Genomic DNA, 27,230 nt, shown 5'->3' on the forward strand with positions numbered 1-27,230 from the left:
AGCATGACCTCCTCAGGGACCCTAGCACACCGGGCCCTGCGGACCCGACTGTTTTCTTTTTTTTTTTTTTTTTTGCGGTACGCGGGCCTCTCACTGCTGTGGCCTCTCCCGTTGCGGAGCACAGGCTCCAGATGTGCAGGCTCAGCGGCCATGGCTCACGGGCCCAGCCGCTCCGCGGCATGTGGGATCCTCCCGGACCGGGGCACGAACCCGCGTCCCCTGCATCGGCAGGCGGACTCTCAACTACTGCGCCACCAGGGAAGCCCCCGACTGTTTTCTTCTTTAAACATTGTAGGTCTCAACTTTGCAGTGTCGCCAGCGCACACCCGCTCACTGAGTTGCAGAGCCGTCAGGACAGGCCCTCCTGGGCACAGTGTCAGGGCAGCGGGCGGGCTGACTCCTCAGGACGCCCACCCAGGGTGACACCCCCATAGGCGGGGCAGGCCCATTACCGGCTGCGGCTGTCTGGATGCAATAAATGTTTAATTGGGTCCACTTATCATTAATAAGTTATGGGGGTCGGGGGGCGCCCCCCATCACCTCCCAGCAGGCTCAGGCAGGGGGGCAGGAGGAAGCAGCCTCAACTCCGAGGGGTCTGGAGCAGCACAGGCAGCTGGCGCTGTCACCATAGCAACAGCCCACCCCAGGCTCCCGCGAGTCTGTCTGGGAATCCCTGCCCCCACCCCCCACGGGCTGAGTGAACGGGGGCTGGAGGCAAGGGCGGGGCCAGCATGGATACCCCAGGCTGAACTCCCTGCAGACCACCCCCACCCCCGTCCTCCCCCGACCTCATCTGGGCACCCGCGCAGATGCTTCATCAGATCCTGGAGCCAGGCTGCCCCACCTGCATTCACCCGCCAAGTGACGGTGGGCAAGTTACAGCCTCGCCCTACCTCAGCATCTCCTCCAGTGAATGGGGACAATAGAACCTACCCTCCAGGGTTGTTGTGAGGCTAAATGGGCCAATACCTGCAAAGGCTTGGAGAGGCCCAGCACTCCACTCTGGGCCGGGTGGGGGGTCAGCCACTGCGATGACTAGAGCAGTAAGAGCTGCTAGCATATGGGGCATCCCTTGTCCTGGTTCAACACTTTGTCTACTCATAGCCCCTCTCCTCACTTTCTGTCTCCCGCGGTCTCCTTCTATCTCCCCTTAGCACTTCCTCTCACTTTCAGCCCTCACTTGCCCAAGGCCCTGGGGACCCCCAGGCCAAACCCAGGGGCACTTGCCCCGTCTGGCTGGCTGCTCTATCTGGCTTCAATTGGACCTGCTGATCAAGGTCTTTCCCAGGGTCCTGACCCCATGGCCGAGGACCTGGTCACCGCACTGCCCCTGGGGCTCAAGCCTCTCTCTCCCTCTGGTCACCCTGGTCCAGCCGGACACCACCCAAGGTCCTGACCCCTGGGCCAAGGACACCTACTCCTCTACGACCCGTAGGCTCCTCGTCCTCCAAGACTTGCACCCTCATCATGCAGGCTGCGCCTCCTTAGCGCAGGTGGAGCGCCCAGGGGCCTGCAAGGTTCCCGGCCGTTGAGCGTCACCTCTGGGGCTCTGCCATGCTTGCGCTCCTGAAGGAGCCTCACCCCTCCCTTGCCCAAGGCTCCCTCACGGAGTGCGATGCCGGAGGCGGTGGCGGCTTTTTATAGCCTCCGCCGGTGGGGGTGGGTGCATTTAACTCCCTCCGCAGACCTGGGTAGGTTGGGAGACGCAGCGCGTGCCCTGAGCCCTGCCTGTGGCCAAGAACGTGCTGTGCGTGCCTGGGAGGGATGACGATGGTCACGTGGGGTAGCTGTCCCGAAATGTGTGATGGGATCCGAGGGCAGGTGCGGGGCCCGTGTGGAAGGCTGTGGGGCGCGCCAATGCATGTGTGAAGGAAAAGAGACACAGCAGGCCTTGGGGCTTGAGGAGAGAAGGCTGAGGACGCTGGGAGAGAGGAAGGTGTTTAAACCCAGCCAGCTCCAGGCCTCTTGTCCACAGCCTATGAGAGGCTCAGTCCTGGGCCCAAACCCCCAGCCCAGTGCAGACCTGCGCCCTCCCATGGCCCATCCCATGTATGGACAGCCCTCTGTGTACTTTCAGGGACCTGGGCCGTGCCTGCCCAGCAGGGGGCCCAGGCACTGAAAGCAGACCTGGGAGTAGCCCCCTCTCCCAAGAGGACCCCAGGCCACCCCTTTCCCCTGCCCTCCGGAGGCACTGACAGCTTCCTCTCTTCTCCGCTCACATTAGCTTAATTACAGCAGCCCCCCAGGGAGGCCGGGCCCCAGCCCACAGAGCAGGTCAAGGAGGCCAGGCCCAGCCTGCTCAGTCCAGGAACAGACCCGCCCATCCCTCCTCAGACAGCTGCTGCTGGTCCTGCTGAGGCCCTCTCCCCGAGCCCCTGGCCCCCCACGCCCTCTGTACACGTCTTCTGACCCATCTCTCAACCCGTGGGCTCCAGCACTAAGTCAGTCCCAACTTTGAGGCCAAGGTGGGGCCAGGCCCAGGGACTGCGGACCCCAGGTTCCCTTTGCTGTCCACCACTGTGGACTCCCCAGGAAGGATCCAGGTTCCCTCATCCAGCCTCCTCCTGCTCCAGACACAGCTAACATGTCTGATGTACACGCCCCAAGAATGACCCCCTGACCACCAAGAGTGCCACCGCCCCTCCAGGCACAGATTGCCAAGCTCAGTCTGTCACCAATTGAGCCCTCACTCACCATCCGGAGGCGTTGGGGGCACTGGCGTGAAGTGGGTCCCAGGTTTGTCTGGAAAAAAACAAATCTCAAGTCAGGCTACCCCCGCCCCCACCCCCCAGCCCGAGCCAGTCCTTCCATAGCCTGTCCCATTGTCCAGCCTGGAGGGGTCACCCCTGCCTGCACACATCCCTTCCCTGGCTTTCCTCTGCCCCTCTGGCTGTATCATCATGGTCTGACACCTGTCAGGGAGGCCCAGTGGCAGGGGTGTGGGCAGCCACCTATTCCCGAGATGAGCCCCAGGTCCTGCCAAAGCCCCCATTCCCAGCGTAGCCAGCTGCCCCCAACCCCCCCCCCAACGAAAGTTGTCTCTGCAGCTCAGGATGTGGGCCGGCCCCTGCCCCGCCCCCAGCCCACAGACAGCCTTCGGGGGGCCCAGGCATCCAGAGAACGACCCAGGTGTTCCCAGAAGATGCAGCGGCCCATCTGAGCCACGTCACAGCTGATGGCCTCTCTGTGACCCTGCCTGTCCCCTAATCTTTGGTGGCTGAGGCAGGGGACCTCAGCGAGCAGACAGGCAGGGTCACCTGGGCCCAGGAGGCTGCCACACCCACAGACGTACAGTTGTTCAGGAAGAGTAGCACCGCGAAGCCGAGCGTGGCGGTGGCCAGGAGGATCAGGCAGACGTTACAGGGGATCATGAAATATCGCACCAGCAGGGAGAGCCCGCGCCGCTGCCGGGGGTCCCGCTCCAGCGGCAGTGGAGGCATGGCCCGGGATCCTCAGCCCCCACTCTTGAGGCGTGGGGGTCCTCACGGGGTGCCCTTGGGCCTCTTCGGTGCCACTCGCCCCATTCTTGGACCCCTGGGCCAGTTGACAGCAGCTATATTCTCAAAGTTCAGCTCCAGTCACAGCTGGGGAGTGGGGGGGCGCCAGGCCCCCTCCACAGCCCTTGAGGCTCATAAAGGGAGGTGTGCAGAATTCTCCCGGAGTAGAAATCCCAAGTTTGGGCTCGGAGGGAGGTGGATGAGGAACCGAGGGCCAGCACCACCCCTGCCGTCCACACCGGCCAGGGCCTGGGCCGGAGGCGCCAGCAGCTCTCCGCGGGGCTCGGGCTTCCGGGAGCCAGCCTCGGGGAGTCCCGCAGCCCCGGATCGTGCCCGCGCGGCCGCCCAGGAGAAGTCGGTCCGAGTGGGAAGGGCGGCGAGCGGCCCCTCGCCCGGGACTCGGCGGGTCCCGGCTGCTCGGTCCCCGGCAGAGGCGGGAGCGGCGACGGCTGCGAGCGGGAGGGGCGAGCGCGCCTCCGGAGAGAGAGAAGAAAGAGCCGGCCGCGGAGGGCCGCGCCTGCTCCCCGCGCCCAGGCCGGGGCCGAGGCGGTGAGTGAGGGGCGAGGGGCGCCGCGGAGGGAGGGCGGGGAGCTGAGACAAAGGAAGACGCCTCCGGGGACCCCAGCGTCCGCGGGGAGTCGCGGCTCGCGCCGCAAGGAGCATCGGGCGGATGAGGACGGGAGGGCGACGGCACAAAAGACAACGCAGAGGCTGCGGGCGCTGGGGGTCGGCTGGGGGCACCGGGGCTGGAAGGGCGCGGGGGCCGGGGAGGGCGCAGAGGTGGGGCGCTGGGGCTGCGGAGGGTGCAGGTCGGGATGGGGGCTGGGGTCGGGGCCGGAGATGAGGGGGAGCGGAGGCTGGCGCTGGAGAGAAGGCACGTGTGAGGTCGGGGTGGGGGGCTGCGGAGTGGGGTCGAGTAGGTGGGCGGGACAGGGTCCCCTCCCGCTCCCACCCGGCTGGGCTGGGCTGGGCTGTGCGTGTGAGCGGCGGCGCGGCGGAGTGTCCGAGGGTCTGTCTGTGTCCCCGCAGGGGGGATCGACCTGCACGAAGGACCCGGTTTCTGGGCTGCGGTCTGCGTGCTACCGCGTGTGCGTGTCAATGTCTCTGCTCCCGCTGGCGCGACCCCGGCACTGTGGGGGTAGCGTCTCCAGGTACATACACACAGGTGGGGAGTAGGCTGGGCTCAATTCAGAGGGTGCGCCACCCCTCCCTAGGACCTGACAGCAGCACCTCAAACCATCCGCACACCCCCAACTCGCGTCCGCGAGGTGACAGGATTATGCAAATGAGTCCCATGTAAATGAGCGTTATGCAAATAGTCGCGGGGCTCCAGGTCCAGACCGCAAGCCTGGAGCGCCCCCCAGAGGCCTTCCGGGAACGTCGAGACCCTGACGTCACAGCGGGCCAGGGCGCGCGGCCCACCTGGGACTCCCGTCCTCCCCATCACGTGTGCAGCTGCCTCACAAACATGTCCCTGGAGTCCTCCCACACACACCTCGCTCACTCCCTGCTCGTCAAGCACCTGCCAGCCAGCACCCAGTTCTTCAGGTCCATCTCCTTGGACTCCTTTCAGTCCTGCGCCCAGACACACTAGTACCAAATCCTAACAGGGTCAGCCCACCCTGTCCAGTCCCCAATCATCCACAGCAGGGGTCTTCAAACCTCTTGGAGCCCTGGAACCTGAGGGTCTACTGAAACCTTGCAGGAAAAAAAAAAGTCAATACACAAAGTGGTCCCCCCCCACCCCGGGCCGCGATGGACACAGAGTAGCAATCTGTCAGCCCACCTGGAGACCCTGCCCCTGGCTGGCCTCACTGTCTCCTCAGGGGAGCCTCCCACCCCCTCACCTCACCTCACCACACCCTGGCACTGCCCACACCACACTGAGAGTGGCAATGCCCCGGACTTGGAGCACCCAGGGCAGGGTCTGACTTTTTATCTCCTCCGGGCAGAGCTTGGCCCACAGCCCAGAACTTGGTGTGGTGAGCCCAGGCAGTGACACATTTCCCATTTACTTCTCACTGCAGCCCCCAGGACTGCAGTTGGAATCCCTCCACTCAGGGAGGGGCCCACAGACAGTGCCAGGGTTTAAACCACAGACATACGCACTGAGCACACACCCGCACAGGAGCCCTGTCTGCTGCTGCCACTGCAGCTTGGGACATCATGGGTGGGCCCTGCTGGAGGAGGGGAGGCAAGGGGACCAGAGTGTGGGAGGGGCAAGCCCTGGGATCAGGGGGAGCCCGTGCTGGCAGGGCAGGCCTCCCCCAGGCAGAGACCCTGGACTCTGCCAGCAAATGGGCTGGACTTAGGGCTCACGTGGTGGTGGTGGCGGTGCGCAAGGCCTGTCAGGTCTGGCCTGGGGAAAGGGGACCCGCATGCAGCCCGGTCCCTCCCAGCCTCAGCCCAAGCCTGAGCCCCCACAGGGCTTGGATGCCTTCAGAGAGACAAAGGGCCATTGAGGCCTCAGAGCCAGCTGGGGGAGGGGAGCTCAGGCTACCCGGGCTATTTTGGGATCTTCAGACTCAAAATCATTCAGCCCTGACCAGGCCTCGCAGGCTCAGACCCCAGGAACAGAGGGTGCTCCGAGCCAAGAATCGGCCCCCCTCTGGGCTTACACACAGCAACATGCTACTGCTCACATGTGTACACACGCACTCGATGTCCCAGGTCTCACGTACGCAGATACATGTACACCCACTCACTCAAGTCTGCACAGGCACTGGGTGTCACACACTCACCTGCGTGCATACACACTGCACGCCCTCATGCAATGCAAAACTTGCCCCTCAGTCACACAACACACACTGGGCGTGCCCCCAAGTACACGGTGTGGTTGCGCCCCTCCAGGTGCTTCCCTGAGAAGGAAGATGGGGAATAGAGTCTAGAGAGGATGGGAAGTCCTACCTACTGGCCCCCCGCCGACCCCTTTCTTACGCAGATGACCCCTCCCTCACTCCGGAGGGGCCGGGCCCAGCTCCCCCGGAAAGGAGGGGGTGGGGGTGGGGCGGCACCGCCCTCCCGGCGGCGAGCACACACCGCGCGTGCGCACACACCTTTAATGTCGGGCCTCGCGGCCGGCGGCGCCTCGGCTGGTCCCGCGCAGCGCGCGGTCCGCCTGTCCCCACCGCCGGGACCTCAAGGGTATCCCGCTTGTGTGTGAAGCGCATCGAACAGTCGAGCGCCGGCCGCCAGGCGGCCCGGAGTCACAGGTGTCTGGCCGCCCCGGTGGGGGAGGGGAAGAGGACGGGGCAGGGCGGCCCCTTCCCCCAGCCCCGGCCTCCTGGTGTCTGGTCTCAGGCTACGGCCGTCCCCTCCCCCTCGGGCTCAGCAGACAATGGGCGTTTCACGGCGGGACGTCGCTGCTGGACCCGGGCCCGCCGCTGGGAAGGAGGCGGCGTCCAGCCCGGGCCCCGATCGCCGCCTCAGGTGAGGCCGAGGCCGGGAGGCGCCCAGGTTTGAGTCCGCTGGCTGTGTGCCCACCCACCAGCCCCGCGGGCAAGGCCCACACTCTGCCGGTTAGCCGGCGCCGCCGGGCGGTGGGATTGAGTGAGAGTTTGGGGACGGGGCTCAGCAGGGCCAGCTCGTAGGGTGGCGACCGCTGGCGGCTTGGACGGCAGCTGCGGCCGCTGACCCCTGGCTTCCCTCCTCCCTCATTACTCAGCCTTCACCCTGCCCGGGGCCCAGCCTCCCTCAGCAGCCCGTCTGAGCTCCTCCGGGGGTAGGCGCAGTGCAGGAGGTGTGTCCCGAGTCGGGTCGGATTTCTGCACCCTGGGGGGTTACCCTGTGACAGAGAGAGCACTAGAGGTCGGGGGGGGGGGGGGGGGGGGTTATCTGTACAGAGACCCGAAGGATGGGGAGAGGGGTTTGCACCTCCGGACAGAGGCAACTACAGAGGCCCAGGGGAGAACGGGCTCAGGAGGCTGCAGGAGGCCAGGAGGGGCCAGGCTGGTGAGGCCTCAGGGCGACAGGGGCCATGGGCAGGTCCTCCGGCCTGGGGAACGCTGGGAGGAGGGAGCCCAGTCCAGGGCCTGGACACCTGCCAAGACATAGACTGAAGCCACCAGGGGGCGCCAGACGAACAGAGGAGGGGGGCGGTAGGCACCTGCAGAAAAGGGGGCCGCGGTGGAGCTGATCCATGCCTTCGGTCCCTCCCCTCCAGGACAGCCCCAAATCCACCTCTTTTGGCCAGGCCCTGCCCATCTCCGGGAGGAAAGAGAAAGCTGGAAGAGCCAGGGTGGCACCCACGTGTGGTCAGTGCCTGGTGAGTGGAGACCCTGTGTCCTGCTGAGGGCCACGCCAGGCAGTGAGGGATGCACAGTCCAGCACAACGGTCTGAGTTGGGGGACGGTGCTTCCTGGAGGTACTGACCGGCTGGATGTCAAGATGAAGAGGAGTGACAGACAGACACACCTACTGGAACCAGAAAGTCAGGGGACAAAGGGGCAGAGAGACCGGCCAGACAGGAGAGAGCCGCAAAGACGGAAGACCAGGAGATTGCAGACGCAGCCAGGGTGCAGGCGGAGTTTCTCCCGTGGGGGAGGGTGACCGGGACCAGCAGCCAAGGCGCAGCGTCAGGTGGGAAGGCTCCTGCTCAGAGAGGAGGGTCCCCCTCTTCCAGCCCGTGGGCTGTAGCTCTCTGGCCCGCACCACGCCCACAGCTGCCTTGTCCCACCCCGCAGCCAAGCCACAGGGACTGCCTGCTGTTCCCTGCATCTCAGACCTTGTTGTGCTGCCTTTCCTGCCCGGAATACCCTTCCCCCTTGGCCTTCGCTCCTCAACACACAGCCACACCTGGCCTCCTTGGAAAGCCCGTCCAGAACCTCGAAGGGCCCTGTGCAGGTGGCAGCGGCAGCCTTTCCAGCGGCCCTGTGAGGATCTGCTGCTGGGCCGTGGTGGACGGGTGGCTGAGGAAGGAACCCACGGATGGATTCTCAAATGGACCCTAGCGACCCTCACCGCCTCCCCTCCAGGGAGAGAAGTGGACGTACATTGCTCCCCACTGGTGGGTCAGGGACAGGCCACAGTCTGGCCCAGATGCTGTGCTCTTATTTCGCCCTAATGTACACGAGAAGCCCGCGTCTGTGGCCAGAGGGACAGGCTGCCTGCTTCTGCCGGGGCCAGCGCGGGGCGGCCCAGAGGTAGCTGCCAATGGGAGGGGCAGGGAAGCTTCAGGCCCACCTCAGGCCAGAGGCAGACCAGCCTCTCCTGACTTGCCACACCTAACCCCTAACAGTGCCAGACTCAGGGTCCGGCAGGTACGAGATGGGACAGGGAATCCAAGTGGCCCCAGAGACTCTTCCTGTCCCTACCACAGTCCTTCCATCTCTGGCATTGAAAAACCCAGAGGCAGAGCCCACAGGAGGCGGGGCCCAGACCTCGGCCGGGAACGGGGTGGGTGGGAGGAGGGCATAGCTGGACACTGGGGCAGCAGGCAGGAGATGGGAGCCATATGAGGGCAGAGGGCTGGAGCCCTGTTCCCAGGCCCCCAGGGACACAAGCCAAGGTTGCCTGCTACCAGCCTGCTGGCAGAGGACCTGCAGGGTCCCCTCCCCAGGCTGATCCAAGGGTGGCAGGAACCACAGCCCAGCTGGGGTTTCAATCAGAATCGTGTGCCGGTTGGTACACCTGAGGCTGCAGGCACACGTGCACACGTGCAGGCCACACAGCTGTTAACAGCAGGCTGCCTGGGAGGACACAGAGCCGGCCCCTCCCATGCCTCTATGCCCTGGTGGGGAGGGGAGTGGGAGGGGCCATCTTCCCCTTCCCAGGTCCAGCTGTAAGCAGCCCCTGGCAGGGGGCCTTCCTCAGAGGAAGTTCTCAGGATCTGCTCTGGGGGGAGAGGCCCCTTCTAGGGGAGCTTCCCTCCCCACTGGAAACTCCACCAGAGGCCTAGTCACCCCTGCCCGGCTCCCAGCCGCAGCCTGGGACTGGAACGTGATCCCTCCTGAGCCCCAGTGTAGCCCGTGGGGGCACAGTGCCCTCTGATGAGCTGCATCAGTGTCACCAGAGTGCTTGTCGCTAGGGTGCTGTCTCATTTCTGAGATCCCTGTTGCTCTTCAATGAGAGGCGGGCACTCTCTGGGACTCTGGGGTGTCAGGGGTTACTGGGGCTATTTCAGTGATTGTGCCTGCAGCCCCCAGCCCGGCTGGGCCTTGGGGGCCTGTGTGGGGAGCCATGGTTCACCTATCTCAATGGTGGGGGGGCGGCTGGGGCCAGCAGAGCAGGACAGGAGACGGAGCCCAGCTTTCATCCCCCCTGCCCCCCGCCCCAGGCCTCTAGGCAAGGGTAGAACTTGTGGGGGGAGGGAGGGCAGTTGGCCTGGAGCCTGCAGGTGGAGGCAAAGGGCTGGGGCAGGTGCAGGGGCAGGAGAGAGGCCTGTTTCTGCAGCTGTTTTCCACCTTCCTGTGGTGATGGGGGTGGGGGCAGGCTTTGCTTCTCAGGGGGCTGGGGAGAATTAACCATTTAGGAAGGAAGCAAAGCAGGCTGGAGGAGGCTGAGCTGGCCTGACTGTAGCAGGGTGATGGTGAGAGTGACCTCTGGCTAGATCCACGGCCCTGAAGTCTGGGCCCACTCCCCTGCTAACCTTACCTGGCAGCCCCATGCCACCCTCTACACTCCCCCCACCTCAGCCTGTAGGACTGGCGGGGCAGGGGGCTGTAGCCCCACACCTGGGCCAGCTAGCCCTGACCAGGTGAATCTAATTTCTCCTCTGTGCACGTGGGTCCCAGCACCCCCAGAGATGCTGTAAGGGCACAGGCAGGCCCCACCGAATCCACTCTGTCCAGCACCCTGGGGGAGGCCAGTATAGACAGCAGGAGAGGGGAGGACAGTTTCAAAACAACTTTTTTTTTTGCATTTCCAATCTGCAGGGGAGAATGGAGACCAGGGCTGTTCTCTGGGTGTGGAGCAGGGGGATGGGGTGGGGTCTGGAAAAAGCCAAGAGCTGTTTCCACTAGCTCAGTCTGGCGCAGTGAAGGGACTGGATCCAAAGGCCTTTGGTTTCTGGAGCAGCCCCCCACCCAAGCCCCCTGGGGCTGCCCCAGGGAGGACACCAGCCAGCCCACCGTGGGCCCAGGGGAAGACAAAGCTGGCACAGGTCCATTCTAGCGCTGACTATCTACCACGGACCCCCAGGTGGGGAGAGGACAGGCGGGCGGGGTGGGGGGGGCGGTCACACCCCACCTGAGCTGATGCCCCACCCCTGGCTGCTGGAAGGAAGGAGAAAGCCTGGGCGGGCAGCCTCCAGCCTGGGCCTGCCTGGGGGAGGGGCCGAGGGCGCTAGGCGGGTCTGGAGGGGTGGGGTGAGAACCTACAGTCTGGAAGAGGGAAACAGGGACAGGAAGCAGCCACCTCCCACCTCAGGGAGGAATGTGGCGGGAGTAGGACAGGCTCAGAGGACTTGGGGGTACAGAAGCTAAGTGCCAGACAGCAGAGGGAGCCCGCCCAGGAAACTCCCTCTGGACTTCTACCTGCCCCCGCCCTGCTTCAGGGAGAGCCAGTCCCTGTCTGGGGGTGTCTGCAGTCCACATCCAGCTCCGAGGCCATAGCGCCTGCACCAGTGCCAGGCTGGCCCGGGACCCAGCACCTCTCCAGCCTGAGCTACATAGGACTGCCTTCCCAAAGGCCCTAGAAAGCTGGCCTGGCAGGGAGGAAGGGAGGGAGGGTGCTCACTGGAATCAGGCTGGCCAGGCTAGGCCATGGCCGCCAGGACCCCGGGCTTCAGGGCTGGGCAGGGCTGAGCTGGGCCACAGCCAGACTCACCGACCCTGTCCCTGTGCCAGACCTGGAGAGGGCAGACAACACTTCCTTTCTCTGCTCCTGGCTCCTAGTGGGCAGGGAAAGGCCTGGGGAAGGGCCCCAGGCCTGCATCCCTCCTAGGGGCTTCAGGGGGCCCCAGGACCAGTCTTCATAAGGTGGGGGAGGGGAGGGTGGTGGGAGTGTATGGGTGCTGCCCAGACCAGGGCAAAGTGGCTGAAGGCTGGAGGAGATGCCTGCTCAGCTTCCAGCCTGGGCAGGCTCATGGTGCGTGGGCAGCTGGCACTGGAAGAGGCCAGGCCACTTCCCTGACAAAGCAGGGGGCGAGGGGCTCCTTCCTGAAGAGGCTGCTCTGAAGCAGAGCATCGTCTCCCTCACCCACAGGTGGCGCAGAGGGAGGGACACATACCTGTCTCAGTTATGCTCGGAATGTGGCTCCCCAGGCGGAGGATTGGGGAGGAGCTTCCTGGGGGCTGGAGGCTGGGGAAGGGGCCCAGAGCCAGGAAGACCCTGCAGGCCCTGGGGGAGAAACTGAGGAAGGTAGTCCCAGTAGAGCTGGGGCCCAGGTGGGGATGAGCTGGGGGCATCCAGGGAGGTGGGCCTGGCAGGCTGTGCCCCTGACCTTCGCGGCTGTGGGCCTTTTGGGGGCCGGGGAGAGGTGTGTTAGAGACAGGGGTCTTGGGTGGTCTTGGGGTCACCTCCACAAATCAGTGGCCTTCACTCTGGGCCCTGTGGGGCAGGGGCAGCTGTGGGCTCCCAGGAACAGAACAGGGTCAGAATCAGACAGGGAGGGGTCATCTTAGTTCAAGCCCTGCCCATCCCTAACCCTAACCCCCCACTAGGGTGAAGCCTTGTCTCCCTGGAGAGCCTGGAGTGGGGTTTGAGGCCCTTATCTCCCACAGAGTGGAAGGCGGGCCCTCCTCCCAGCCGCACCTTGCTGGGGCAGGTGGGGAGAGGACTGTCTCTTCCCCAAGCCCGGCCCCAGCTCCAGGGGGCCTTTTGCCTCAGGCCTTCGGGAGGCTCAAGGGGGAGGCACCCCCATCTAACTGGGGTCCCTGGGATGCACCCACCCTGCCCGCAGCCCCTGCTCCTCAAGGTGCCCCGGTTTGCTTCCAAAGAAGGGATCCGTGTCATGGGCTCAAAACTTCCAGGGCTCCCTGGCCCCTTGCAGTGGACCCCAAGCTTCTCACTCTGGGCCCCTCCCCTCCCTGGGGGCTTCCCCTCCACCCTGGCTCTACCACAAGGCTCCAAGCTACAGTCAAGGCTACTTCCTTTCCTTTTCTCTCCATGAACCTCCTTCCCCAAGACCCTCCTCCTGGCAGGCCCACCCCAGAAGACTCTGGTGGCCTCGGCCCCTTCTGGGTGCTCACCCCGTTGCTACACACTGGCCTGTGGGTCCCAGCACCACCCTCCCCCACCGGCCCAACTGGAGCTGGGGGCCTAGCCCGGTCCCTATCCTGGGCAGCCGGCACACAGAAGGTGAAGTCTCGCTGGGAGCTCTCCCTGTGGGCCCTCCTTTCCAGGTGTCCCTCTGCCCAGCCTGATGTATCCAGAACCAGGGCCTGGCCTGGGTAGAGCAGGATCTGGCAAGACGGCAAATCTTGTTCTGCCTGGGGTGGCCCTCCTGCCACATGCCCTCTGACCCCACAGAAGGGCTCAGTTACCGAGTCGTGGACCCTCAGGCTGGACCGGTCCAGCTGCAGAGTTAGTGATGTGCCTTCTTGATCTTGCAGAAATGGGGGCTCTCTGTGCCCTGACCCTCTCCTTAGCCCCCAACTCATCTTTCAAAACTGGGCATCACACCCCACAGCCTGCCCCATCTCCATGCCACCCTCCCATCTCTTCCCTAGACCACAAGCTTCCAGAGCAGGGCCAGGGTCTCCAGTCCTCACCTGGTGGGAGGGCCATGCTGGGACCTCCTCAGCTAAGCTGGTGATACAAGGGACCAGTGACACAGCCCCACCGGCCTCGCTGTATGATGTTGCAGGCTGGGACCCTGGACACAGCCCCAGGAGCAATGGACTACAGGCCGCGCAGGATGCTACAGGGCTCCCCACTTCAGGTCCTGCCCCTCGCCCTGCACAGTCCACCACCCAGGACCCCGCAAAAGCCAAGCCAGCACCACAGCAGTAAGTTGGGTGGAAGACGGAACTTCCCTGCTGGCCAACAGAGCAAATCAGAGGGACAGGGTCACCTTCCCAGGACAGGAAGTCAAGGACCCTTCCCACTGCCCTGGGAGGAAGCATTCTCTCCTCTCTCCGCCCTCTCCAGTACATCCCTTCCCAGGCAGCCATGAGGGGACAGACAGGATGTGAGGGCGACAGGCAGTTCCTATGTTCTCCCTGCTACGTTCCTCAGCCATGGATCTCAGCCCCCAGCTGGGATTCGCCTGGGCTGAGGTGGGTGGGTGAGCCCTGGTCGTGTGATTCCTGCTCACCTCTCGGAGGCTGGGGTGAGGGAGGGATGCTCTTGGGCCATTCAGAACGGACGCATGGGGAGGGCAGACAAGGAGAGGTTTTGTACCTCTGTGAGGGGATCCCACACCCACTCAAACTCTGGAAGCAGCCCACTCCACATAACTGCCCCTCCCAGAAATGACAGGCCTCTTGGAACACATGGTGGGGTAGCCCCACCTCCAGCACAACCCTTAAGCCCCACCCCAACGGGTTTGCTCAACATCTGGGCCCTGTCTAAACAGATGTTTGGGCTTCTGCAGAACACAAACAACTGATGTTCATTCACCTGGTCCCAGCCTCTCTCCTAGAACAGGGAACTCCAGGAAGGGCCGTGCAGAACTACGGAGGGGGAGGGGAAGAGAGAGGAGGCCTGTCCCTTTGCAGGGCTGGGACTCGCTTGGCTCCAAGACAAAAAGTGGTGGCATCTCCAGGGCCAGGGTGGGGAGCGCTGCTTATATCAGAGATTGGAGCTGAGACGGCTGGGAAGCCAGGGAGCTGGGACTCAGAAAAGGAGGTTGCACCACGAGATGCCAAGTGCTCTCGCCGCCAGCAAACTCTCTCCTGCCCCCACGGTGCCTCCCCTGCTCTGCCCCTTCACGCACCTTCCACGCAGTGTTCCACCTCCTCCAGGTTCCGCAGGGTGATGCGCATGAGGCTGGAGTTGAGCATCAGCTCATTCTTGTGGGCCGGCCACAGGTACGGCGGGGCTGGGTTCACAAAGAAGATCCTGGTGTCCCCAGTGGACACCTGGTTGTCACAGATGAGGGGGTCTCCGAAGCCGCCAATCACCACCTTGTTGCCTCCGTCCAGCAGGCTCTCCTGGGCCACCACATCTTTGCCCTTCAAGTACCGCCAGACCCGAACCTGGGGTGGACACGGGGGGTGCGCAGGTGTCAGTGGTCCTCTTCCCACTGGGGAGGGGTGGCCGCAGAGGCTGACACCTGGGCTTCTTCCTCTCTTCCCACCTCACTTGCTCAGGCCAGATGTCCAGAGTAGATAGACCCAAACCCTGGGCAGATGTGTGGAGATCTTTGGGTCAGCCCCCCAGGAGGAAGCTGCAGGGAGGCACACACACGATGGATGCCACTGCCCACCCGTGTGTGTCACACACTAGGACACCTGGCCTGCAAACAGAAGCAGCCCCCCAACCCCCAGCCAGCCCAAGTCCAACAACGTCCTTCTCGGCTCAGGCTGGTTACGGGAAGGGGACCCAGCCGGCTGGGGTGCCTGCCTTCCGTGCCCCACTCTCCCTATCGTCCCACCCACTGCTCCGGCCATTCTGTATGGGCAGAGCCAGGAGCAGCTAAGGTGGATGATGAAGTTTCAGGGTGATGAGCTCTGAGCTCAGGGCTCTGGGCCAGCTGGGCTCCATGCAGCCCTGTGGGTGGGCAAAGACACCATGCCCCCCGGCAGGTGAAACGCCCTCCTCCTGCAAGGCTCCTACAGTGCGTGCGGTCAAGGCAGCCTGTGAACCTCAAAATCAAGCCTGGGCAGCACAGGGCAGCCCCACCCTCCCCACTCTGCTCTTGGGGCCCTGAGGGTACCTGCTCTGACAAACCAGGCCCTGGGACGCCCACGGCCTGCTGGGGGTGGGGGGAGGAGGGCTGCAGTCAGAACAGGCGGTCCTAAAGGAAAAGGTCCATGGGGATACGTGCCCATGCATGCTGCACCTGGGAAGACACCCCTTTCCTCGGGAGCTCTGGGGAGCCAGGACTTCCAGAATGGGGAATGAAAGACAATGGTGGCCCGTCCACCTGCCTGCCCCTGCTGGGAGCCTCGGGTCTGAGAAATCTGCAGGGACTCCCTCCACCCTCCAGTGGCCATGGGGAGGTGGGGGAGCCTTGGCCAACTCCCGCCCCCCCACCCCTAGACACACAGTAGGCTCTAGAAGGACGACAGCTAGCAGGGGAGGGCTGGGTGGCTTTCATCGCCTCCCCCCACCCCAGCCACACCCAGGAGCAGCGGGGAGGAAGTCGGGAAAATCCTGCAGGGACTTGGCAAAGTGCCCTGGCGGTGGTGGAGGGGAGGGGGCCCGGCGGGGGATCCCAGCTGTAGCCCGCACAGGCCAGGCTGAAAGAAGCTGCCACCCCTCCCCATCTCCACGGAAGAGGAATGATCCGATTTCTGGTCGGGGAGGTGGTTTTAGGGGCCAGAGGGGGGCAGGGCCCTGGGTCCCTTGAGCCCTCCCTAGGAACAGATTGTGGGAAAAACCCCACTAGACCTATCCCAGGGGGCTCCCAGATCCAACTGAAGGAGAGGCCAGGCAAGTTCTCCCTCCCTGTGGCCGGGGGAGATTCAGGTCTCTCAGGAGCAGGATGGGGCACCTGCCCTGCACCCCGACACTTGAGGCTCAGCAACGGCCCCGCCCACTTCTCTGCTCCGGCCCCCAAACCCATCACTGCAGCATGCCCCACCAGGAGCCCTGGGGTTGGGAGATAAGATGTGCACCCCTCCACTCTCTCCTGACCACCCCTTCTCGCCTCTGGGGGGGGGGGGCGACAGCACTGACCACAGGCCAAAACCCCACCTCCACCCCAAGCAGAAAGCGTCACCTCCCCTCGTCCCTGTTCCTTTTCTTTGGCCGGTGGGTAGGGGGTGCGGTAGCGGAACATTCTCCCTGGGGGGAGGCGCACTTGTTTCCAGTAAGGGAGGGGGCTTGGGTTGAAGGGGCAGACACGATCAGGTCTCCGGGGCCTGGGCACCGCGAGGCGGGATGGCAGCGGCACCGCAAGAACTTTCCCTCCAGCGCTCGCGAGTTTTCCCAGACCCGGCGCCCCACGCGGGGGTTGGCGGTCGCCAAGGGAGCGGGCGCGGGCGCTGCGGAGCGTCTGGGGCTCGTTCCCACGGCCCGGGGCGGGGGTCTCAGCGGGGCGGCCGGCGTCGCGATGGCAGGACCTCCGGGCTAGGGGGCCGGGATCGCGGGGGAGAGGCCCCCAACCCAGGCTTCCAGGACGGTCCGAAGGGGGCTCAGGGTCCCGGGGGTCACGCGGGGGCCCACCTTGCACGAGTACGTGTGCTGCACCGGGTCCACGTTGAGGATCTCCTCCACGGTGCCGGTGAGCACCACGTTCGCCTCCTCCTCCCGCCTCTCCAGCGCGCGTTCGGGGCACGTCCCGTCGGCGCCGGGCAGGGCGCGCGCGGCCACCACCAGGAGCAGCAGCAGTGGCTGCAGAGGAGCCTGGCCGGACGGCCGCAGGCTGGCCATGGCGCGGGCGGAGGACGGCGGAAGGCGGCCGGAGCAAGCTCACGGGCCGGGCCGCGCCAGGGACTGGACTGGACAGGACGGGACGCAGCTCCTGGGAGGCGGCGGGAGCGCGGGCGGCGCGGGGGCGGGCCGGGGGCGGGACCGGGGGCAGCACCACCCCCTTCCCTCCTCCCCCCCCCCCCCCCGCCCCGGCCCGCCCGCGCCCGCCCCCGGCCCGCCCGGCGCCCTGCGACCCGCGGCGGCCGCGAACAAAGCGCCGGGACGGCGGCGCCGGGCGGAGGCCTGGCTGGGGGAGGGAGAGGGCCAGTCTGGGTCGGGCCAATGTGGGTGATGGGCCTGGCCCGGCCGAGGGGCGGGGGCAGGGCGGGATCGAGGGTGCTCTCCCTGCTGCGGCGCACCCCCACGGACGCCCCTCCCCCGCCTGCGCGGACGTTCCCCACCCCCGCCAGGAAATGCGGCTGAAATCGGGTTAATGCATAATCTGGAAGCGACGTGACGGGACTTCCAAGGGGCTCCAGGCTGCGCCGGGGCTGGGACGGCGGGGGCTCCCCGGCCGCGGGGAGGGGCTGCCAGATCCGGGGCCCCGCCGCCCCTCGAGCCCTGCAGGGCTGTGCCCCTCCCCCGGCAGGAGGAACCTGACGGGGGACCCCAGCCCCTCGCTGGAACTGGGGACGGAAGCTCGGCCGGCCCGGGACCCCCGGCCTGCCGGGACCAATGCGGCGATTGGTCGCAACGGAGCGCAGACCCGCCCACCTCCCGGTCCCGGGTCAGCTCCGGCCCCTCTGCAGGGCTGCGGGCTCCCCCTGCTGTCCGAGGCGGCGATTGCGTCTGCGGTGGACGGCCAGCCACGCCCCCTCCCCAGCTCCCCCAAGGCGCTTCTCCAGACATTCCCACAGGGTCCAGGCGGGTAAACCGAGACCCAGAGGGTCCAGATTAGACCCCGACCTAGCTGAAGATGGTGGGGGTGGGGAAGGAGAGGAGATCCCTCTGTCCCTCCAGGGCCGGGTCTGCCGCACATCCCCTCACCCACGCCAGCCACGGACCTCTGAGCTGGAGGCAATGAAGGGTGAGCAGCAGCAGAGGCCCCTCGGGGGACCCTACGTCGCCTAGACCCTGGTGGGGGGGGGTCAAGAAAGGAGGGTGGCACCGAGGGGGTGTGCTTACACTTGTTAAGTTACAGTATGACAAAGAGGTGAGGTTGGGGGCCCAGGAAATGAGGTTGGAGCCAGGAGCCCTCCCCCCCCCCACACCTGCATGTCTACACATATTTGTCACAGGCAAGCCAGACCTGGGGGGTCCCCCAGCTCAGATACGGACCCCCACAGACCAGAAAGGGGGCTTCTGGGTCTGCAGCCAAATGCCACTGAAGAGTCTGAAGGCTGAGGACTGAGTGTCCCCAGAGTCATGGACTTTGGCCCAGAGAGGTGTACGTTCTATGCTCCCCCGCCCCCCCCCCCCCCCCCCCACCCGTGTCTAAGGCTGACTCAGCCGGGCTCCCGAGTGGCTCATGTGGAAAACTGGCACAGAAAAAATGCATCCGGTGTGGAAGTGGCTGTAGTTTTGCCAAATTAGGTGCCCCCTATCTGGGACAAACTCTTCCACGTGGATGGGAGGAACCCCTATCCCAGGTACCCCCTCACCTACTGGCTGTGGCCCCTTCATGAACTGAACCCTGAAGGAGGGCGTATTTGCTGATTCAGCAGCTCGCCCTGATGGTGATGTGAGTGCCCAAGGCCCTGTCACCACTTTTCCCCAGACCAATGCAGGCTGGACAGTGTAGGCTGATGGTTCCTGGAGGGTCAAGAGGCCCCCAGACCCCAGCTGGTGTGGGGAAGCCTCCCTCACAACTGGCCCAGGCAGGCCCTATGGACTCATCGCCTCCAGGGACACTCGCCTTGTGGCCTTTGGGACCTCGCCAGGCCTTCCCCTCCCTGTGCTACCTGCTGACCCAGATGTGAGAAGTGGGGACCAGTTGTGCAGGCAGGGGCTGACCATGGCTCAATGTGAAGACAGCGATAGGCTCCAGCAGATATGCCTCTTTTTATTTCTCTAGAAGTTAATTTCCCAGAGATGTGGGGACACACCTTCAGTTTCTCTGGGGGCAGGCGGAGGTCACCATTTTGATCCCACTAGGCTTGTCCCTTAACTTGGCCACCCTAGCCTGCTGATTCCCCCAGCGACCCTGGGTCCCCTCTTACCACTCCCTCCTCCACCCCTCCCCCAATCTCACCAGAAGGGTGCAGAATGGTGCTACAGAGGGTGCTACAACTGTATTCCTAGTGCTCAGTGGGGCGCCCTCCCCGCGGCCCTCCTGGCCCTGCCCCGCCCCCCCGCAGGCGCAGATTCATGAACACGGTGCACATGGTGGTGAGGCCGTACTCCCCCAGCTGGTGCGCGTCCTCCATGGGCTTCCCCTCGAAGCTCAGCCAGAACTGGTCGGCTTGCACGTGCTCCTTTTGGCACACTTGCAGCTTGAGCTCGGCCACCCTCTGCGTCAGCCGGACCACGTAGGTGCTGCTGCGACCCTTGTTATTCCTCACCAGGATGCTCAGGGGGTCTTTGCAGCTCTGCACCATCAGCAGGACGGTGCTGTCGGGGCCCAGGCCCTGGCAGACCAGGGGCACCCCATCCTGCAGCACCTTGCGAGTGTCCTGGTGGACCAGGAGCTGCTGGAAGGCGGGCACGCCGATCTGCTGGGTGATCTGCTGCTTCAGCTCGGATGACAGCATGGAGTCCCTCAGGGGCACCAGGATCTCCTGGCCCCCGAGCATCTTCACCTTCAGGTTCCTACCCTGTGGGCATCACACAGGCTCAGAGACCCTGGCACCAGTTCTGGGAGCACTGCACGCGTGACACTGGCAGTGGGGCAAGCTGCTAGACCCCGTGATGCTGCCCCCTCCTCTCCAGCCTCCCCTCCCACCAGGAGGGGGACGCCAGGTGCTGGAGAGTGCATGCGGGCATTTCTAGAAGAATAGTCACCACCCACAACCATCATGTTGCCTCCCTTCACCTGCTAAGACGCCCCCCTGTGCTGATCCCAAGGGATCTCAGGGTTGCCCACTGGGCAGAACCCACCTCTGAGGACCCAGACCCTGCTGTCAGAAGGAGCCCTGTCCCTCCCCTCACGCTTAAGAACCTGGGGGTTCTGAGCAGCTCTGCCTGCCTTGCACATGTAGGTGTTCCGCCCCTGGGAGATGCCACCGGGGGAGGGGTACGAGCCCACCTGCCCCACTTGTCTAACCCGCCTCACCATGGCTGTGGGCCCTGGCGCCAGGTCCTCTGCAAGCACTGGTTGGCTGCCTCTCCGCTCTCAGCTCTTCTCCAGCCGTGGCAGCTCAGCCCTTTTAAAGCCTGAGCAACCACGTCAGAGGGCGGTGTCGGGGAGCCAGCCACACAGTAGCCGAATTCAGCTTCAGTTTCGGTTTCCTTTTCCCAAGGCGGGCCCTGGAGTGAATAGCAGAAACAAAACAGAATGACAATGACAAGAAACTGAGGCAGGGGTGGGCTGGGGCTTTCCACCTGGCCAGCGGGGCCTGGGGACTGTGACAGCATCCCGCCTCCAGGGGTGTGTGTTCAGAAACCCCCTGCATGTCCAACACCTCGGGTCCTTTGCAAGACGCACACACATCATAACATGAGCGAACAATTGGAAACTTTCACTTTCCATTTACCAATCTGCAAAATTAGTAAACTCGGAAATCATTGCCAGGGTTAATTCAGAAATAACATAAAATAGTGACAATCTAAACTACGCAGAGATAACCTCCATTTGCTTATGACAATATTTGTTCAGATTGTTTTTTAATTAATCAATCAATCAATCAATTAATGGCTGCTTGGGTCTTCGTTGTTGTGCACGGGCTTTCTCTAGTTGCAGTGGGGGGGGCTACTCTTTGTTGCTGTGCGTAGGCTTCTCATTGCAGTGGCTTCTCTTGTTGCGGAGCACGGGCTCTAGGCGTGCGGGCTAGTTGCGGCATGCAGGCTTAGTTGCTCCGCGACACGTGGGATCTTCCCGGACCAGGGGTTGAACCCGCGTCCCCTGCATTGGCAGGCGGATTCTTAACCACTGCGCCACCACGGAAGTCCCTGTTCTCATTGTTTCAATGAAAGATATGTATCTTATTTTCTACAAAAATGAACTCCTGGACCCTATTGACAAAGTGAAAAAAAAAAAACTATACACAAAATGGTAGAAAATATTTGCAAATCACATGTCCGATAAGGGTCTAGTATCCATAATATATAAGGAACTTTTACAACTCAACAACAAAAAGATAAACAACTCAGTTAAAAGTTGGGCAAAAGACTTAGACATTTTAAAATAGAAAATATATAAATGGCCAACAACCACATGAAAAGATGGTCAACATCATTGGTCACTAGGGAAATGCACATCAAAACCACAGTGAGGGACTTCCCTGGTGGTGCGGTGGTTAAGAACCACCTGCCAATGCAGGGGACACGGGTTCAAGCCCTGGTCCGGGAAGATCCCACATGCCGCGGAGCAACTAAGCCCGTGTGCCACAACTACTGAGCCTGTGCTCTAGAGCCCGTGAGCCACAACTGCTGAGCCTGCATGCCACAACTACTGAAGCCTGTGCACCTAGAGCCCGTGCTCCGCAACAAGAGAAGCCACTGCAATAGAAGCCCCCTCACCGCAACGAAGAGTAGCCCCTGCTCGCCGCAACTAGAGAAAGCCCACGCGCAGCAACCAAGACCCAACACAGCCAAAGATAAATAAATAAATAAATTTATTAAAAAAAAAAAACCACAGTGAGATACTATGTCACACCTGTTAGCACAACTATAATAATTAAAAAGGGAATAATAACAAGTGTTGGTGAAGATGTAGAAAAAATGGAACTCTCATACATTGCTGATGGGAATGTGAAATGGTGAAGTCACTGTGGAAAACAGTCTAGTCATTCCTCAAAAGGTTAAACAGAATTTTCACGTGACCCAGCAATTCCACTCCTAGGGATATGCTCGAGAGAACTCCAAACAGGTGTTCAGAGAAATGCTTGCACACAAATGTTAACAGTAGCTCTATTCACAGGAGATGAATGGTAGAAACTGGGGGAGCAAACACCATCAGCACGTGGATGCATAGACAAAGTGTGGTCCATCCTTGTAATGGAATATTAGCCATAAAAAGGAATGAAGCACTGACGCAGGCTACAATGTGAATGAACCTTGAAAACATGATGCTCAGTGAAAGAAGCCAGACACAAAAAGTCACATATTGTGTGATTCTACTGATACGAAATGTCCACAAGGGACTTCCCTGGTGGTGCAGTGGTTAAGAATCCACCTGCCAATGCGGGGGACATGGGGTTGAGCCCTGTTCCGGGGAAGACCCCACATGCCGAGGGGCAACTAAGCCCGTGTGCCACAACTACTGAGCCCACGTGCCTAGAGCCAGTGCTCCGCAACAAGAGGAGCCACCACAATGAGAAGCCCGCGCACCGCAACAAAGAGTAGCCCCTGCTCGCCGCAACTAGAGAGAAAGCCTGCGCGCAGCAACAACGACCCAACGCAGCCAAAAAAAAGTTAAAGAAGAAAATAATTAGGGCTTCCCTGGTGGTGCAGTGGTTGAGAGTCCGCCTGCCGATGCAGGGGACGTGGGTTCGTGTCCCGGTCCGGGAAGATCCCACATGCCGCGGAGCGGCTGGGCCGGTGAGCCATGGCCGCTGACCCTGCGCGTCCGGAGCCTGTGCTCCGCAACAGGAGAGGCCACAACAGTGACAGGCCCGCGTACCACAAAAAAAAAAAAAAAAGTGATTGCCAGGGGCTGGGGGCCAGGGGGCATGGGGAGTGACTGCTTCATGGAGACAAGGCCTCCTTTGGGAATGATAAAATGTTTTGGAACTAGATAGAGGTGATGGTTGTACTAAATATACTAAATGCCATTGAATTATATACCTTAAAATGGTTAAGTATGTTACATGAACTTCACCTCAATAAAAAAGAAAACTGAAAAAAAAGAAACCCTCATGCTACTCTCACCATTTTCTAAAGTGCTTCATTCACAAGTATCTCACAAACATTTTTCCACATGAATAGATACTTTTATGCAAGTTGTTTTCATGGCTGTATATGTTGCCCATAGTATAATGAGTGTAATTTAGTTAACCAGTCCCATATTGTTGAATATGTAGGTTATTCCCAAGTTTTTACTATCACAAACAGCATATCACAGGCATATGTTAGCTAAAAGTAAAAATAAATACTTAGGGAATTCCCTGGTGGTCCACTGGTTAGTACTTCAGGCTTCCACTGCAGGGGGCATGGGTTCAGTCCCTGGTCAGGGAATTAAGATCTCACATGCTGCATGGCACAGCAAAAATAAATAAGTAAGTAAATAAATAAAATTAAAATAAATACTTAAAAATAAATACTTTAAAATACATTAAAAATCAAATAAATAAGGCTTCCCTGGTGGCGCAGTGGTTGAGAGTCCGCCTGCCGATGCAGGGAACACGGGTTCGTGCCCCGGTCCAGGAGGATCCCACATGCCGCGGAGCGGCTGGGCCCGTGAGCCATGGCCGCTGAGCCTGCGCGTCCGGAGCCTGTGCTCCGCAACGGGAGAGGCCACAACAGTGAGAGGCCCGCGTACCGCAAAAAAAAAAAAAAAAAAAAAAAATCAAATAAATAAAAAATTAAATAAGTAAAAGACTGGAAAAAAACAAATTGTTTTGCATATGAATTAATCATTCCACCTCCCCTCCCCCAAAATAATCTCATATGGCACCAAAGTTGTTAACATGCACAAAAGTTTAAAAACTTGTTTCTTTATATTATTTTAAGTTTCTATCTCGACGCATTCCTTGCATAAATAATATTAGTATTATAAAAAGAAAACCAGAAACATAACAAAGAATACAGAATGTGAAAATCTCTCAATCTCCTTCAGATGACCATTATTTTGTTTTTGTTTTTGTTTTTGGCCATGCGGTGCGGCATGCGGGATCTTAGTTTCCTGACCAGGGATCGAACCCATGCCCCCTGCATTGGGAGCTAGGAGTCTTAACCACTGGACCACCAGGGAAGTCCCCAGATGACCACTATTAAACATGGCAAAGATACAACAATTTAAAATTTTTAAAAAGAAATTAAAAATTTAAAAAGAGAAAACAAAAACATGGCATACGTCTCCTAATTTCTTAATACTGACATACAGTAATAGAGTCTTTATTTTCTTTTAGTTACTTCATTGAATGTCACCTGCTTTTTTTTTTTTTTTTTTTTTTGCGGTACACGGGCCTCTCACTGCTGTGGCCGCTCCTGTTGCAGAGCACAGGCTCCGGACGCGCAGGCTCAGCGGCCATGGCTCAGGGGCCATGGCTCAGGGGCCCATCCACAGTATGGGATCTTCCCGGACCGGGGCACGAACCCGTGTCCCCTGCATTGCAGGCGGACTCTCAACTACTGCGCCACCAGGGAAGCCCTATCATCTGCTTTTGACAAGAGGAACTAAACACAAAGGCTTTAGGCAGACAAAGTGATAGCACCTGGAAGCACGTGTCTCCCTGTCTTGGTGGCTTTTAAGTCACCACAAACTGGTGGCTTAAAACAACAGAAATGGATTCCCTCAAAGTTCTACAGAGCAGAGGTCTGAAATCCAAGGGGACTAAATGACCAGGGTTGTCAGCCTGGTTAAAAATAATCTGATTTTATGTGGCTTACAGAAGACACGAATCATCTGAAATATAAGGATATGGGAAACTGAAAGTAAAAGGATGAAAATAAACCTACCAGGTAAATGTTAACTAAAAGGAAGCCAATGTGGCTACATTAACAATTTTATTAACAGATTAACAAAGAAATCTTACTGTAAGGAACGGCACCAAGAAACAGAGGAGAGCTTAAGCAAGCTGTATTTGGGAACGCTCCCGGGCGAGATTCACTGATCCGAGTGAAACGGGCCAGGGAAGTCGCGCCCGGGCGAGGGTTTGGGCAGAATTTATAGCGGAAGAAGGGAAAGGGGTGTGGTGAATCTGGGAGGGCGCAGGGTATTCCTTATTTGGTGGTCTTTTCGGGTATCCTGGGGGACCGTTAGTCCCGCCCCTCGAAAGGCGGGAAGGCTGGGCCGGGTGGAAAGTCCCCAGGTCAGTTCCTGGAACCGGGTGGTCCTGAAAGTCTCCAGGTCAGTTTCTGGAACTGGGTGGTCTGGAAAGTTTCGGTCTGATGCAACCTGTGAGTCTGATTGCGTTCCCCTGCCTCGGGCCAGTCAAAGCATTATTAGATACAGAAGGTTGCATAGCAATATAAGGTTGAGTTCATTGGTAAAAAAAAAGATTTTAAATTTGTATGCACCTAATAACATGACCACAAAATATATAAATTCTAGTCACAAACCTGCCTGAATATCCTATTTATGAAATTACAACAGCCACTTATAAAGGGGTCTTTGGTTAATATTTGGTTTCATTTACAAACTACCTTAAACTTCCTTAAACCTTTAAGACAGTATCTATATCATGTTTAACACACTTGCTTTTATTTTTAAGCCCTTCAATGATCTAACAGCAGCAGTAACAGCAAAAAACTCTCCCAAGAAGTTCACAGTCCTCACCACGTACACCTGTGCACCCTGGTCCAGGGCACAGTCACCTCTCGCCCAGGCTACTGCGTATACATCCCAGTGGTCGTGCGGGAGACAGGACCTGAGAGAAAGGTATGGGGATGTGGAGGGAGGAGGCAGGACCCCAGGCGACGCTGTTGGAACAGCAGCCGAAGGGCGTTGGACCTTCCGCCTCAGGCTCCAGCCCCGACCTGGCCCCTGTGGGCGGGGCTTCCGGTGGGTGGGGCCTCCAGGGTGGGTGGGAAACTGAGAGCTACAGTCAACACCCAGCACCTGGGATCCGGAGCTTAGTTATTGACGCTACACCAGGACACCCCATGGAGGCGAGGAAGTCCAGAAAGTTGGAGGCTCATCCGTGTGGATTTTGAAATCACCAGAAACTGTGACAGGAGTGTCTGGAGAAGGTGACAGGGAACCAGGAGTAAACCCTTCAGGAAGGTTTCGGTCGATTGTAGTCTGTGTGGTCTGTTAAGAAAGGGGTGGTCTGTTAATAAGGTGAGGTTTCAAAGCTGGAGCTTTTTTGGTGAAGAAGACACCGGTCTGGACGCGCCAAGCAGGAAGGACAGGGAAGCTCACCTCTCCCCAGGAGCGCCGGCCCAAGGAGAGTGGAGAGAAAAGCAGCACCCACGGGGGCCCACAGGGAGGCAGCGTGCCAGGCAGATAGGGGTTGGAAGGAGATTCTGTCACCACCCAGAAGTTGGGGGACATGGCTCCCCAAATGTGGAGAGGTGTCAACGCGCAATTCAGGAGAAAGATGTTGACGGCGCCCAGATCACGGGGAAGGTACCGTCACGCACTGGGTGTTGGGAGGATGCTCCCACTACCTGGCATCAGGTGGCCGAGGGAAGGTACGTTGGTCTCATGACCTGTAAGGGTGGAAGACGCCCCCTCAGTCACAGGGGTGGGGACTGCCCTTGAACCTCAAGGCTTGTTGTCGGCATCCTGGTGCTCCTGGCTTCTGCCTGGGTCCTGGCTATCTGCTTCCCTCATCTCTAGCCTGAAGGCTGGATTCCTCCAGCCCTGGCCTCTGCCACTTTATCATCACAGCGACCAACTCCCGTGCTGCAGGAGAGGACCTGCAATGGTTCTAGCCTGGTTACTTGGCAACTCTGGTCCCGGCTGCCTGAGTCCACAAGCCGTTGCCTCTTGGCAGAAGAGGAAGGAACAGAAGGGTAAGGGGTGCCGGAGGGCGTGGTCTGTGATGTCTCTGATGTTCTGGGGCTCATATGCCTGTGGAATGCTGAGGGGCAGAGTGGGAATGCAGGTGCCACCCCCATGTTGGAGGCTGGGAAGGACGTGTTCACAGATCGCACGTGGCAGACCCCCAAGGGACACTGTCTGAATGATGTTGTGTGGAACGCTGTCACGGTAGGCAGAGGACCATCCCTCCCCCCACAACCCAAGGCTGGAGCCCAGTGTCTGGCCTGGGAAATACACCCGTCTTTCCACACAGACTCCCCCACTGACTTTCCTGCCTCAGCCCCCTGCTCCCCAAACCCGGTGGCCACCAGTGGGCCCTGGAGATGCCCCTGGGACCACCAGCCAACGGGGGCTTGGCCCACTCAAGCCTGGATCTAGGAAGACAAATAGTTGGCCTTTGATGGCTTGCAAAAATCAACTCAAATCGTCAGCTGGACACAGCCAGGGCTGCAGGCTCCGGCGCATCGCTTCCTGCAGGAGAAAAGGAGGAACGAGATGGGGAGTGGGGTGGGGGAGGGGGAGGGGAGGGG

At 60.7% G+C, this 27,230-nt stretch overlaps 2 protein-coding genes and 1 long non-coding RNA gene across 12 annotated transcripts in view; 1 reads left to right on the top strand and 2 right to left on the bottom strand.

The window, feature by feature from the left end:
- Positions 1-17,027, bottom strand: part of AGRN (agrin) — a 32,827-nt gene extending 15,800 nt beyond the window's left edge. For 4 of the 10 annotated variants that reach the window (XR_003433485.1, XM_027110647.1, XM_027110649.1 and 1 more), the window contains exons 1-3: positions 16,710-17,026; positions 14,314-14,575; positions 2,695-2,742 (exon numbers count right to left, since the gene is read on the bottom strand). Coding sequence is in view for 7 of the 10 variants with exons in the window: in XM_027110647.1 (XP_026966448.1) it covers positions 2,695-2,742; positions 14,314-14,575; positions 16,710-16,916 (517 nt within the window). In the remaining 3 variants the exon portion in view is untranslated. Of the gene's footprint in view, positions 1-2,694; positions 2,743-3,292; positions 3,765-6,553; positions 6,668-14,313; positions 14,576-16,709 lie in introns of those variants that run through there. The other 6 variants (XM_027110646.1, XM_027110648.1, XM_027110645.1 and 3 more) reach the window with 4 other exon arrangements.
- On the top strand, positions 6,819-14,459 carry LOC113622342 (uncharacterized). The gene is made up of 2 exons (XR_003433487.1): positions 6,819-6,926; positions 7,660-14,459. It is a non-coding gene; the product is annotated as an uncharacterized LOC113622342 (long non-coding RNA).
- A 1,905-nt stretch (positions 17,028-18,932) lies between the features above and the next one.
- ISG15 (ISG15 ubiquitin like modifier) lies at positions 18,933-20,276 on the bottom strand. Its single transcript, XM_027110658.1, has 2 exons — positions 20,167-20,276; positions 18,933-19,708 (listed from the first exon to the last, which is right to left on the bottom strand). Exons 1-2 carry the CDS (start codon positions 20,167-20,169, stop codon positions 19,193-19,195), a joined length of 519 nt encoding a protein of 172 aa, XP_026966459.1. The 5' UTR covers positions 20,170-20,276; the 3' UTR covers positions 18,933-19,192.
- Between the last annotated feature and the right edge of the window lie 6,954 nt (positions 20,277-27,230).

This window comes from Aethalodelphis obliquidens, unplaced genomic scaffold (genome assembly GCF_003676395.1).
Source record: "Aethalodelphis obliquidens isolate GAN/ISIS:26980383/991018 unplaced genomic scaffold, ASM367639v1 scaffold9, whole genome shotgun sequence".
Classification (NCBI taxonomy): Eukaryota; Metazoa; Chordata; class Mammalia; order Artiodactyla; family Delphinidae; genus Aethalodelphis; species Aethalodelphis obliquidens.